This window comes from Lissotriton helveticus, chromosome 3_1 (genome assembly GCF_964261635.1).
Source record: "Lissotriton helveticus chromosome 3_1, aLisHel1.1, whole genome shotgun sequence".
Classification (NCBI taxonomy): Eukaryota; Metazoa; Chordata; class Amphibia; order Caudata; family Salamandridae; genus Lissotriton; species Lissotriton helveticus.
The window spans coordinates 1,814,345,612-1,814,359,481 of record NC_136061.1 but is presented as its reverse complement, the minus strand read 5'-3'; the positions used below and the strand labels follow the sequence as shown (position 1 = coordinate 1,814,359,481).

Sequence of the window (13,870 nt, the reverse complement as noted above, 5' to 3'; positions counted from 1 at the left end):
AGTCATAAACTTTACAGAGGCCAACATTTGCAGATGAATACATTGCCTTCACTTAAGGAGAAGTGCATGCTAGGGTCATGCAGCCATGGAAACATATTCATAAAATGCAAAACAACGAGGGGCACTGCCAATAAAAGTCACACCCAAGGGTGTAGAAAGAGTGTATGTGTTGGTGTGTGTCGACGACAAAGAGAGATCAAATCTGCGCCACCTAATGTGCGAATTCACAAATCATAGGCATCGAAACAGAACCTTCCCAACAAATATGCACAGAGACATAAAATGCTTCAACAATGTCTTGAGGGTCTTCTGGAACTGCCCCCATACACTGCCAAAGTGAGGGATCCATAATGATAAACCGGGCAAACAATAGGTGCAGAAGCAGACAGCTGAAACAATGTTGGCAATGCAAAAATATGGCCAGGCCATTGGTGCACATTTACATACCATCCGAATTGTAGGTGAAGAAGCAGGGGTGTCCGTACCAGTGTTCCAGAGTCAGGAATACTCCAATCAGAGGTACAGTAATTGACTACAAAAATCTGTAGTTTTGGGCCAGAAAAAGCTATACCACGGGCAAATAGGCAGAAACGAGACATGTCAAGGGAGCGGGACCAAAAGCAGGCACATCTCAGGTGCAAACTGAGAAACTGCCCACATTAAGGTGTAAAGCCAGACTCACCAAACCATGGGTGCAGGTCCACAAATTTCCCCAAAATGGGAGACAGAACCAGACAGTATTGAATATAAAAACACTAGCATATGTGTAGAGATACTACAAATGACCATAAATGCTTCCATAAATGCTAATACCCCCGAAGAACAGGCATTGGCAAAGCCAAAAGGTCTAGCCTATGTGAGAGCTACTAGCTATGCCAATGTCTTTTTTAGCCATGTTGTAGAGCAGTGAGGCTGCTGTGCAGCATGGCTGAAAATCATGAAAAAAGTGCTATAAAATTGTTGGAAAAAACGTATGACATGAGAATTTTAAAAAAGTGCTTTGACACGACCAGCACTCATCGCGTCATATCGCTTTATTTCCTATGGTGCGTGGGTCGGGGGGACAACACAGATAACTAAAGACGAGGTAAACCGAAAAACGGGATGGTGGGAGGTAAGCTGCAACACGGACAGTAGGATGGTAGGGTGTAGGAGTGAAAAGGCAGCAAAGACTGTCATGTCCTTTAGGATAGTCCTGTTATCTATACCCCATTTTACATACATTGTCCCATCTTCACGACAATAACGATTCTAAACAGGTGACCTTTTAGCTAGTAGCTTGCTCCCGTCTCTTTGACATGAAGAGACGTATGCAGCTCATGCGTTGTCGCAGGCGAGACTAAAAAATTAACTTAGGCCCTCTTTACAAGTAGACTTAGGCCCTCCTTACGATTACCACAGGTAGGTTGGCGATAATTGTTGGATCCAATCAGATCCACTACACTACCACAGCGCTCTGTATTTTTCCCGTGCGATAATTATCCCCTATTTCAAATTCAGCACTCAAAAATGTGGCATAGCATGCAGGTGCTTTCACACCAAAATCCCCATGTGCCAGTATTTACTGAGCCTTTCCAGTTATCCTTTCTAGTTATTTTGCCCTGTCAAGCTTTATTGGGTATTTCAGAATGTGGTCATTACCGTGCTTGGTAATTACCAGGTGCCATAAACTTATAATTGGAACCCCTGTACAAGCAGGATTTTACTCAGAGGGAAGTTAAGTACCAAGGCACTTGTTACTGAGACCTGAGATTCGTATATCACTCTTTATAGAACACCATTTCAAAACTCTTAGGGCCAGATGTAGGTAATTCCTATTTACCGACTCTTAAATACCGACTCATACCGAATCGGTATTTAAGAGTCGGTAAATAGGAAGGAGGCAGATGTAGGTAAAAAATTACCGAATCTGTAAGAGTCGGTATTTACCGAATCTGTGAATACCGATTTGGTATTTCACATTGATTCCTATGGGCCGTGAAGCCCATAGAAATCAATGTGAAATACCGAATCGGTATTTACAGATTCGGTAAATACCGAATCCTGCAAGGGTGCAGGGGGTGTCACTTTGACATCCTCTAGCACCCCAAGTACAGGCATGTGTGCCGTGTGGCACACATACATGCCCTAAGGGCATGTCTGTGTGTCACATGGCACAGGTGTGCATGCACAGATGTGCATGCACACCTGGATTCGGTATTTTACCACCCAATAGTATTGGGCGGTAAAATACCGACTCTTAAGGGCCTGTGGCACTCTTAGGAGTGTCACCTACATATAGATTTACCGAATCGGTAAATATACCGATTCTGTAAATTCAGACCCACCTACATCTCAAACTCCAAATACCGGTCGGTAACGGCCAAAATCGGCCGTTACCGACCGGTATTTGGCGACCTACATCTGGCCCTTAGAATCCTATGGCACAGATCTTAGAATCCTGTATCACATCACCTCCAATCCTGTGTGACAGCTATTAGGATTGTATATCATAGCTCTTGGAGACCTATGTCATATCTCTTAGTTTCCAGCTCTTGGAGTACTGTCTAATAGCTCTGAGTCTCTTATATCACAGCTCCTGGCGTCATGTATTGGAGACCTTAGAGGGTTCTGTCAAATCACATTTATTCTTATGTCATCACAGAGTCTAATTTCCCACCTCTTGAAGCTCAATGTGGCAGTTCTTGGAGTACTTAGAAACCTATGGAACAGTTCATAAAGCCCTGTAACATATCAGTTTGATACTATATCATGGGTCATAGAAACATGTATCTTCTCTCATAGAGTCCTATATCACAGCTTTTAGAGCCCTACATCATAGCTGTCAGGCCCCATTTGGCAGGGTACAGAGCAAAAAGGGGCTACTGGCCTCAATCACGTGGGTTGGGGTTGTTTGCCTCTGGTATCCCAGAGTCTGTCCTACTATGGCTCTGCAAACTGGGTATGATACATCCCCTACAGCCCTTGACTCAGTGGTAGTGATGGTGAGCAGTTACAGGCTTCTAAGAGAGGTAGCGATGGTGAGCAGTCACAGACTTCTCGGGGATAGCGATGGTGAACAGTCACAGGCTTCTCAGAGGTAGCAGTGCTGAGCAGTCACAGGCTTCTCAGTGGTAGCAATGGTGAACATCCACAGGCTTCTCAGTTGTAACGATGGTAAGCAGTCACAGGCTTCTCAGTGGTAATGATGGTGAGCAGTCACAGGCTTCTCGGGTAATGATGGTGAGCAGTCACAGGCTTCTCAGGGGTAGCAATTGTGAGATATCAATGACTTGGCAGTGGTAGCAATGGTGAGCAGTCACAGGCTTCTCAGGGGTAGCGATGGTGAGCAGTCACAGGCTTCTCAGTGGCAGCGATGGTGAGCAGTCACAGGCTTCTCAGGGGTAATGATGGTAAAAAGTCACAGGCTTCTTAGTGGTAGAGATGGTGAGCAGTCACAGGCTTCTCAGGGGTAGCGATGGTGAGCAGTCACAGGATTCTCAGTGGCATCGATGGTGATCAGTCACAGGCTTCTCAGGGGTAACGATGGTGAAAAGTTACAGGCTTCTCAGGGGTAGAGATGGTGAGCAGTCACAGGCTTCTAAGGGGTAGCAATGGTGAGCAGTCACAAACTTCTCAAGGGTTGCGATGGTGAGCAGTCACAGGCTGCTCAGGGAAGAAGCGTGGAGGTACTCAAGCTCAGATTTCAACAGTCACCCAACAGTGTAATAACTGATTCCCCAACCCAGTGCTTTCCCTGAATTAAATACTACACAAGTTATTTCTAACAGGTTTATTCCAGTGCACTTGTGCTGAGGCTTGTGTGCCTTGTATGCTACCCTTCTACACCTCATCTTCATCCCCTCAGGTGTCCCTGCTTCTCTGGATTTTGGAGGGTCTCTCCTATGGTTTAGACTCTAGAAAGGGGTGCACACTTCCCACTGGCAAAGCCTCTTTTAGAGGGGTTGTGCTACATGATAGCTGACAACTGCTATGGTGGGTGGAAGTACAAGTATGTGGAAGTTCTTTTGCCCCTGGGACGGGGCAGGTCACAGTCAATTTCTTGCCCTCTCCTGGGCACTGCCAGTGGTGGGGTGATGTGGCTATGTCTTGCCACACTTGAGTCACAATGGCATGGGGTACAGCTACAGAAGTACTACATTGACTACTGTGGTGCCGGCAGCCGTGGGCACGCACATGTCTGTTAGTGAGAGCAGCATAGACAGGCGTGGGTGCACTTCTCTTGGTCTCAGGGGTGTGAACAGCCACAGGCACACTTCTTTGGATGCAGTGGCATCTGCAGCCGCAGATCTGTGGCTCCAGCCCGGAACCACGTCTCAGGAGAGTCTGATGCCCTTCTACACCTGGGGCACACAGATTGCTTTTCTTCATCCTCCATCTGCTTCTGGCAGACCCTACCAGCACCGTGGTCTTACTGCTTCTGGCTCTTCATGGGCAGTCACACCTCTTGCAGGGTTGTCAGGCTCCATCACCCTATCAGCAGGCAAATTAGCTTCTAGGCATTTCAGGTCAGATGGGCAGCTTCTTGCAGCAAATCAAGACTACATGTGATGTCCCCTCAAGCCTGGAAAACCAGCTGTCAGGCAGACACCAGCTCTGGCTGCACAGCAGGTCTCTGAGTACTCTGCTGAGCACTCAATTCCTTGGTCAAAGAAAACTTGGAACTAGAGGGTTACTGGTCCCAAATTTTACAGTAAAAGCATAAAGGAGATGTGGATCCACTGTCTGCGGTTCTCCTTTAAAGTGTTCTTTCTAGGGCACCCTCCAGACACAGAGTACTACTCATCAAAGCAGGGTAGTCTTCAGACTGGTACACCCACAACAATTGCACAAAGTGGTGAGAGCATTCTCCACCTGGTTTTCGGCACACTGGACAGCGATCAAGGGAAAGTGAAAAGACTTCTGTCTCTGTGTTTGTTGTGGTTACAGTACCTGCTCCAAAATAGGATTTTAGTGTTAGATGTGGGAGGACACTAGGATTACCATAGTACACTCCCCCAAACACCCCAGACCTTAGAGCCCAAAATGAGTGTGGCCGAAGATTTTCATCATCTTGTAAATGCCCTAACACATGGCATTTTTGGCCTGTTTGCAGTGGGGCAAGACTTTGGTTAGGGAGAGGCCAGGAGTCACCCCCACCCAATAGCTAATGCTGGGCATAAATGTGGGACCTTCAGGCACCCACATTAGAACACTTTCTGGACCTTGGGAAGATCAAAAGAGGGCTGTGATCTGAGAGGAGCCTGAATAACTGGGCCTGCTCCCTCGAGTACCCCTGACAACAGTTGGCAAACTTCCTGTGTGGTTACATGGAAAAAACAAGCTGCAAAAGGCTTTTTCACGCACGTACCTAGCTTATCAGTGACAATTGGGCCTGGACTGGACCGTGCTGTTGGCCTCTGCCTGACAACCTGAGTCTCTGAGTACCTCTCCCAAGGTTCTTGGGGCCTTTAAAAGTGTACTCCTGTGGCGGATTGGGACTTAAAAGACTAAATCAGTAGATCAAATCTTTGACAAGGACAAACCTGGTTGGTATATCCAACACGCGCTCCAGCCTGAAATTGCACCTAGTTCCCGGTGTACAGTGAACATTAATTATTATTCGTGTTTTGTGCTTTTAGGGCTAGTTCAGTTTAAAACTTGAAATGTTCATATCTCCAGTTTCCTTTATTATTTTTTTTGTCATTTCAGTGTTATATTTCTATTACATTTTACTCTATTTTTCTAATTTGGTTTGGGATTTTGACTTTATTACAGTTTTGGTACTGTATAAAGTCACACATTGCTCTAAGTTAAGCCTGTCTGCTCTGTGCCATAGCTACTTGGAAATTGAGCGTAGGTGATTTCAGCGACTTGGAGGGTTCACCCTGAGAAGAGTTGTGATTACTTCTTGAAGTGGGCAGTCACCCACCCCAAATAATAATCCAATTGCTTATACTAAGTTTCATCCTTCCAGCTTCAGGAATGTCAGCATTACAATACCACTATCTGTTAAAACAATTTCAACTCCATCTTGTGCACAAGGCCAGACCAGGTTAATCCATAATGCATGTACCATAAAGGCCACATGCCTCCAACATGCACAACATACACTTGGGATGTTAGAACCAAGATCTGTGTTTTTGCATAGAAGTGAACTTTATATAAAGTGGACAGTTAGGCTTTCAGTGCAGTGACACAAATAACAAGCATTGGAAATGCAATAGGTCTCGCAATAACGCGAGTCTGAACTATTAGCATTGTAAATGATAATGCCCTTTATTTTTGCGTTCTGGTTTTTGGAACATAAATAAAAGGCTTTGTCATTTACAAGGCCTATAGCTTAAATTTGCGTTAAAACGAGACCTATTGCATTGCAATGGTGGTGGTGCTGCTGAGTTTTCTCTGAATCTGCACCCACAATCTGCACCCACAATCTGCACCCACAATCTGCACCCACAATCTGCACCCTGAATCTGCACCCTGAATCTGCACCCACAATCTGCACTCTGAATCTGCACCCACAATCTGCACTCTGAATCTGCACCCACAATCTGCACCCACAATCTGCACCCACAATCTGCACCCTGAATCTGCACCCACAATCTGCACCCACAATCTGCACCCACAATCTGCACCCACAATCTGCACCCACAATGTGTGAGTGGCGTTGCGTGTGTGAGTGGCGTCTGAATCTGCACCCACAATCTGCACCCACAATCTGCACCCACAATGTGTGAGTGGCGTTGCGTGTGTGAGTGGCGTTGCGTGTGTGAGTGGCGTTGCGTGTGTGAGTGGCGTTGCGTGTGTGAGTGGCGTTGCGTGTGTGAGTGGCGTTGCGTGTGTGAGTGGCGTTGCGTGGCTGAGTGGCGTTGCGTGTGTGAGTGGCGTTGCGTGTGTGAGTGGCGTTGCGTGTGTGAGTGGCGTTGCGTGTGTGAGTGGCGTTGCGTGTGTGAGTGGCGTTGCGTGTGTGAGTGGCGTTGCGTGGCTGAGTGGCGTTGCGTGGCTGAGTGGCGTTGCGTGGCTGAGTGGTGTTGCGTGGCTGAGTGGCGTTGCGTGGCTGAGTGGCGTTGCGTGGCTGAGTGGCGTTGCGTGGCTGAGTGGCATTGCGTGGCTGAGTGGCGTTGCGTGTGTGAGTGGCGTTGCGTGTGTGAGTGGCGTTGCGTGTGTGAGTTGTGTTGCGTGTGTGAGTGGCGTTGCGTGGATGAGTGGCGTTGCGTGGATGAGTGGCGTTGCGTGGATGAGTGGCGTTGCGTGGATGAGTGGGGTTGCGTGGATGAGTGGGGTTGCGTGGATGAGTTGTGTTGCGTGTGTGAGTGGTGTTGCTTGGGTGAGTGGCGTTGCGTGGGTGAGTGTGGTGTTGCGTGGATGATAGTGGGCTTGCGTGGGTGTGAGTGGCGTTGCGTGTCTGTAAGTGTTGCTGTGTGGGTGAAAGTGGCACAGAGCCTTTGATGTGGCCTGGCGCAGGAGAAATGCTGCTGCTGCTAATTAAATACAAGAGTGGCCGGGAAGCGGCCGGGAAACACAAGTACGGCCGGCCACATAATTAGGGGAGGAGAAGCCGCACAGCACACACTGGGAGAAGCCCTCTGATGTGCTGTGCGGCCGCGATGCGCGCTCTGTGCTGGGGGAGGGGGAGGGCCATTAGCCTGAACTCGCGGCAAGATCAAACGAAGGGTGGGAGGGACATTGAGGAACAGATGGCCATGAAAGTGTATGGGCCAAAAGCGCGTGCCTGTACGTGCACTCGAAGAAAACGCCACGAAAAAAAGCGGTGGTTTGACAATCAGTTCGAGCACTTGAATTCTCGCCATTTCCCATTCCTTCGGAATGGTAAAGGACGAGACCTAAAAAGGTCTGGTCACATCTATGAGTTCACAAAGCACGGTATGCTGCCGCCAACAAACATATAACAAGAACAGTAGTCTGCTGTCAGTGAAAACAGGGCACGCTTGGTGTGCAGTTCCGGGTCCAGGGCAGTTCCAGGACCTCACTCATACCGAAGGCCAGGCCTAGGCCTCTTTAATGACACTAGATTGGTGTTAGGCAAGGGCTAAAATTAAAAACCAGGATACCAGATACTTGCAGTCGGGCACAAGGCTGGGGAGCCAGACCTAGCTTCCCACTTAGGAACAGGACACTCTGTATTTTCACTACTGCAGCGGTCTGTGTGCTAGACCTTACAAAAGCCCCAGTCCCACAGCCATTCAAGCCCTTTATCGCATCACTTCCTATATCACAGCTCTCAGACTCCTTTATCATAGTTTTTAGAAACCTCTGACACAGCTCTTGGAGTTATTTATCAATATTTACAACCCTTTATATCAAATCCTATTGCTGTGGAAAATTACCCTAAGTAAATAAATACTTATGCGACTCACATTGCACAGAGTTCGATATGACAGTCCCCAGAGACCTAAATCAAATCACTTCCAGTCCTCCATCCGATGGGCCTTACACTATTTGATCAAAGCCCTATATCATGTCTCATCCACCTCTTGGCATCCTGTATCACACCTCTTGGAAACATATATCACAGCTATTAGAGTCCGGAATCATATGTGAGGTTTTCTAAAGCACATGGCTACCCAGAAGGGTCTCCCAGCTCTAGGCCAACAGCAGGAGATGTCTGAATGATCCAGATTAGTTAAACAGGATGTGTCTAGCAGTTTCCTAAACTTAGGTTCGAACTCTGTTTTCCCAATATGTTGTGGAAGTGCATTTCAGAGCTTAGAGGTCGAGAATGTGAAGGGACTTCCTCCACTCCTAGTTCTCTTTATCCTGGGTACTGTTAACTTCTGCCCGCTAGTAGAGTGCAGTATTCTTGTGGTGTTATAGGGTGAAAGAAGTCTCTGGATTAACATCGGGCCCTTTTTATACATTGCTCGATGAGTTAAGCAAAGTGCTTTGAAAAGTATTCTTTACTCATTGGTAACCAATGCAGGCTTGCCAGTGTCAAAGGGCAGACTGATGTTTGGGTATTTTTCTTACTATACTAACAGCGGCATTCTGGGTAACCTGTAATCTTTTTATGACAGCCTTAGGACTTCACAGATATAGGGATATATAGGGAGTTCCCATAATCAAGGTGTGAGATGACTAATCCTTGCACCACTGTTCTGCATGTTGGTTCAGTTAACCATCTCAAATGCTTTTTCAATGTTCTGAGCATGCCAAAACACGTTGTTGCTAGTTTTTTTAGCTTGAGTTGTCATGGTGAGCTTGTCATCAAGCCCGAAGCCCAAGCTCTTTACCTCTGATTTGAGGTGGCTTGGCTGCCCAGACAGGCTGGTCAGTTAATCTCCATCCACCTTGCAGGGTTGTTTCCCACCACCTCTGTTTTTCCCCATTCAGTTTTAGAGTTCTATATCATAGTTACTAAAGTCCTGTGTCACATCTCTCCCAACCCTAGATCACAGCTCTTGTCGTCATTTAACACGGCTCTTGTAGGCATCATTTTACATGGGTGCTGGAGCCCCATGTCACAGCTCTAGAGTCATGTTTCATATCACTTCTAATCCTCTATCACAGCCCCTGGAGTCACTTTCACAGCTCTTATCTCTTGGAGTCCTGTACCAGAGAACATATAGACCTATTCCATAGCCTCAGGAGTCCCACAGAGATGTGTTCTAGGTGCCAAGGAGTCACCCACAGAGCCGAGGTCTGACTGGAGAAGTGTGGCTCAATGGTTAGAGCGGCAGACCCTGATGCAGAGGTCTAGCCCGGGACCAGGGTTCAATTCCCGCCTCGGCGGGTGTTGGGCTCAAAAATTCCACTGACCTGATCATTCTCGCCTCGGTGCCTATTCCAATCATGGAGTCCCACTCTGCAACTCTGGGCAATAGCTTGCTTAATCTCCACAACGGCCCCCACAACGCTAAGGATGCCTGGCCTCCACCTTGGGGGTGCCCAGGAGTGGACACCTCACAGGGAAAGCCAGGATGGGTTCCACAGTGGTATTCGTGCAAGCGCCTTGAGACCCTTGCGGGTGAGTAGTGCGCTATACAAGTATCAATTTACATTTACAATTTACATTTACTAAAATTGTGCAGTCAAGAGCAGATTGCGCCATATCCTCTGCCTCAGCTTTCTTTTGTGGCAAAACATGACGGGAATTTGTAGAACAAACCTAGCCTCCATTATGAAGCACTATATGAAATACTGGACATGCATCAGAGCACTTGGAGTCCAATGTAATGGGACATAAATCCTACTATCACAGCACTGTGACATGGGGGAGTACAGCCTTGCAGACACTTCGCCATAACTGGTTTATAAAATACAGTTTGAGACTTACTCCTCCCTCCAACAAACCGCTCTCCACCCAAACACATACACATACAACATGCATAAGGCGCATAAAACGCCTTGGGTCCAACGGAGAAAAAAACACAGATCGTTCTTAAAATTGCTATGAAAAGAAGAGATGATACAAAATGTGTCTGTACCTGTCAGTAAATGACACATCACCCATAAAACAACACCACACTGCCCAAGAAGCAGACAGCAGCAGATGACACATCACCCATAAAACAACACCACACTGCCCACTAAACAGGCAAACAAGTGCTAAGTACAATATTATAATTTGTATATTAATGTAAGTACTGGGTGTATTTACTTTTACAATACCTGTCTGGCTTGTGCCAATATTACAGATTACAAAGAGCTTACTGATACTGCCAAGGTAAATACATGAGTCCATAAAATGATGAAAACATACAACTGCAAAGCACTTTGCGTGCCGCCTATGGCAACATAACCACACGACGTATACATTACACCAACATCATCGTAGGGTCACTACAAAATCTACCATGATTACCACAGATCTGTACGAAGTATGCACCTCTCAACACAGGTAGTGCACAGACCATAGAAACATTACCACAAATCATGTACAGACCACACAAACATTACCATGTGGCCTGTTACAAATCATACAAAAGGTATGTACAGACTATACGCCAATCAGCTCAGGGAAAGAACAGACTATGCCAACATCACAAGGAATAATCGTAGAGGCAATACCAACATTACCACAGACATGATACAGACTAAGGACCAAGAAGTGTTCCCACTTAAGCAGCATCACCGAGAGGGCAAACAGACTATCCGGCCATAGGGGTACAAACTACACCAAAAAACACAAAATCATTGAAGAAGACTATAGGTGGCTATAGGACCAAAATAAAGGTTCTGTTGGTGTTCTAAGGTACATTTAATAATAAGCCACTTGGGACTCTGCTGCTTGGCCTTCTCTCCTCTTCTGACTCTTTAAACGTCCATTCCCTTCTTCTCCTTCCGGTTTCCATTCCTTCTCCATAGAGGTCTGCCTCCCCTCACCCAACACCTTCCCTTCTTCCATTGTATTAGCTTCATCTTCATCTCGTCACGCCTATAATTCTCTCTGAAACTACAGTTTCTCTGTGTATTACATTAGCACTCATCTCGACAGCTCCACTTATCTCCAACCTGTATTGCTTCCAGTTTACCCGACTGGACTCCGCCCCACTTCATTCCCCTTCTCTCGTCACCTTCCTCCTCTTCTTCACTTCCCTTTTTCCTGCCTCATAATATCAGTTCGATTCTCCTCTCCACATTCTCGTTTCCTTTCTCTTCTCCCCATTTTTCACCTCCAATGCTCTTTCCTGTCCGCCCCTTCCCCTTACCTCAATCCTCCTCCTCCTCGCATCTGAGCACCTTTTCCCCCCTCACGTCTCGCCCTCAGCTGATGTCACCTGACAGTCCCTTTAATTTCTCCTGTCTGGGTTTGCCCCAGCAAAGCACTGGTTCTCTAGCTGCGAGTGGCGGGTATTATTGCGCCGCCCGGCGGACAGCAGCAAACCCTGGGACATGCATTAAACAAGCCTAGAGGCCCCCGCGGGACCTGACTGCTGTCTGGAGCGCCCCCGTGAGCAGGAGGGGTCCCTGGAGCCCGACTCGACCTGAAACCGTGAACGCTGACTCTGCAGTGCCTCGGGATTGGAAGGGCTGCTGTCGATCCTTGATCAGCTGTCCGATCCTGTCTTTCACTGAAAAGGCATAAACGATCCCGTCAAGGGAGATAAAGCCCCTCCTACCTCACATCTCAAAAAACACATTAAAGGCGAAGACCACCAGGGTCTGGGGTCCAACCCCCTCCCGGCTCAAACCCACCTCACCACCTTCTGCAGAACCAAAAGATTATTGGGCTTTGAATTACATGTCAATAGCTGGTCCTTTAGAGATCTAAAACGTAGGTCTTCCCTACAAGCAGACCACTTAGGAGATACTGCCCCTGCCAAGTGCCCCAGGTCCCCTTCTGCACCATTCCTACCTCATCGGCCTGCATGAGCTGAGGAAGCCGCAAGCATTGCATGTAAAGCCTTCCACGGGAGACACGAGGTGGATCCCTCAGCCAAGGCTGCCACAGGGCCTTCGACCCCAGACAACTCCCTCTCCACCTCAGTCACACTGCCAACCCACCCCAAAAGAAGACCACCCTCCAAGCCCCAAAGACAGACAGTGGGACCTACATCTGGCTGGCTTGAGGGTTCACGGGCCGCCGTCAGCATCTTGGAGAGGTTGGAGAAGCCAGCAGCGGTGGCGGTTCCGTGGCGGTTCCGAGTCTTGCAAGCGCTGAGTCGGCTCTGGGAGCTGGGGTGCAATGCCTGGGAGGGAAGGAGGGTTGCTTTCCCCACGCCCAATTCTGAACAATTAAATAGCACACAGCTGCACTACCTGCGATGAAACATCGAGTGATGTCACCCAACCGGTTCACTCTCTTTTCTATATGCAAAGGTTCAAAGGAAACCTTAGACTTTTTTGTGTGAAAAGTTGAATGGCGTCTTGGATAACAGCAGGCTTAGTATATCAGGCTCAATGGTCTCTGTGGATAGGATGCAATGGAGGACGTCCCTGCCTGCCGAGAGCCGACTCTTGGCCAGTTGCCACCAGAGCAGTCGATGTGGCAACACACATTCTTCTCGGGGTAGATACCACTGGCCAGTAAGTCAGTCAGGGGATTTCCAAACAGTACAGTGCTACCGACTTGTCGCTGACTCGTCTCAGCTTCACCAGCTTTTCAGAGGCAAACCTCTGTTAGGATATCTCTTGGTTCCCTAAGCTAGTCAGTCACTGACAAGGGCGAGGCTGGAATGGATGAAGAAGAACGGAAGAGATGTCTGCCCTAAGCTAATTTGTTATCTAGACTTTTTAGACACGTCAGAGTTGGATTTGCTCATTCTCTGGACCAACATGTAGAAAAGGTAGTGACCCTTTGTAGCCAAAATGCAAATTAAAAGTCCTTTACTCAATGTCATATTAGTCAGAACTGTCCAACAGCGTTCACTGTGACAGCTGTGTCTAGCAGATCCCTTTGCTGCAGAGATCCGAGGTGCTCTCTGGGCCAACCAACAATACTTACAGCTGAACCGGAGTAAACCATCGAGAGATGCGCCTCCTGGCCTTCTGCAAAAACATATTTCCAGTTATCCCGAGGGACGGAAGAGGTCTTGAGAGATGGGGTGAAGAAAGATTTGCCTACCTACATTTCTTCTGTAATCAGGGTCCATCTCAGAAGCACATTCGTGAGGGGGCCAGCATTAGCTGGTCAGACCTGGAGGACAGAGTTACACCAGAACACACATGAAAATAAACAGGAATAAGGATGGCGCGGAGAATCATCTGTTAGCTCAGCTTGGGCTCGGTCTGGCCACGTGCCATCCAACTTCCAATCCTAGCTTTGAAGGCGCATCCATTTTGGCTCTTTTTCCAAGATGGAGTTTCGTTTCTCATCCATAGACACATACTTAAGCCTGACATGATGTGCGCTGGCTTAGATGCCAGATAATTGAGCTCTACATGTTGTGCTCTCTGTGAGCAGGCGATCATGTGCATTGCCTGTATT

The 13,870-nt window shown here is 47.7% G+C and overlaps 1 protein-coding gene across 1 annotated transcript in view; it reads right to left on the bottom strand.

The window, feature by feature from the left end:
• The window catches only part of PKP3 (plakophilin 3), a 158,426-nt gene extending 145,852 nt beyond the window's left edge, over positions 1–12,574 (bottom strand). Inside the window, exon 1 of the mRNA XM_078682725.1 lies at positions 12,498–12,574. Coding sequence (XP_078538851.1) covers positions 12,498–12,536 — 39 coding nt within the window. The 5' untranslated portion in view covers positions 12,537–12,574. The remainder of the gene's footprint in view (positions 1–12,497) is intronic.
• Between the last annotated feature and the right edge of the window lie 1,296 nt (positions 12,575–13,870).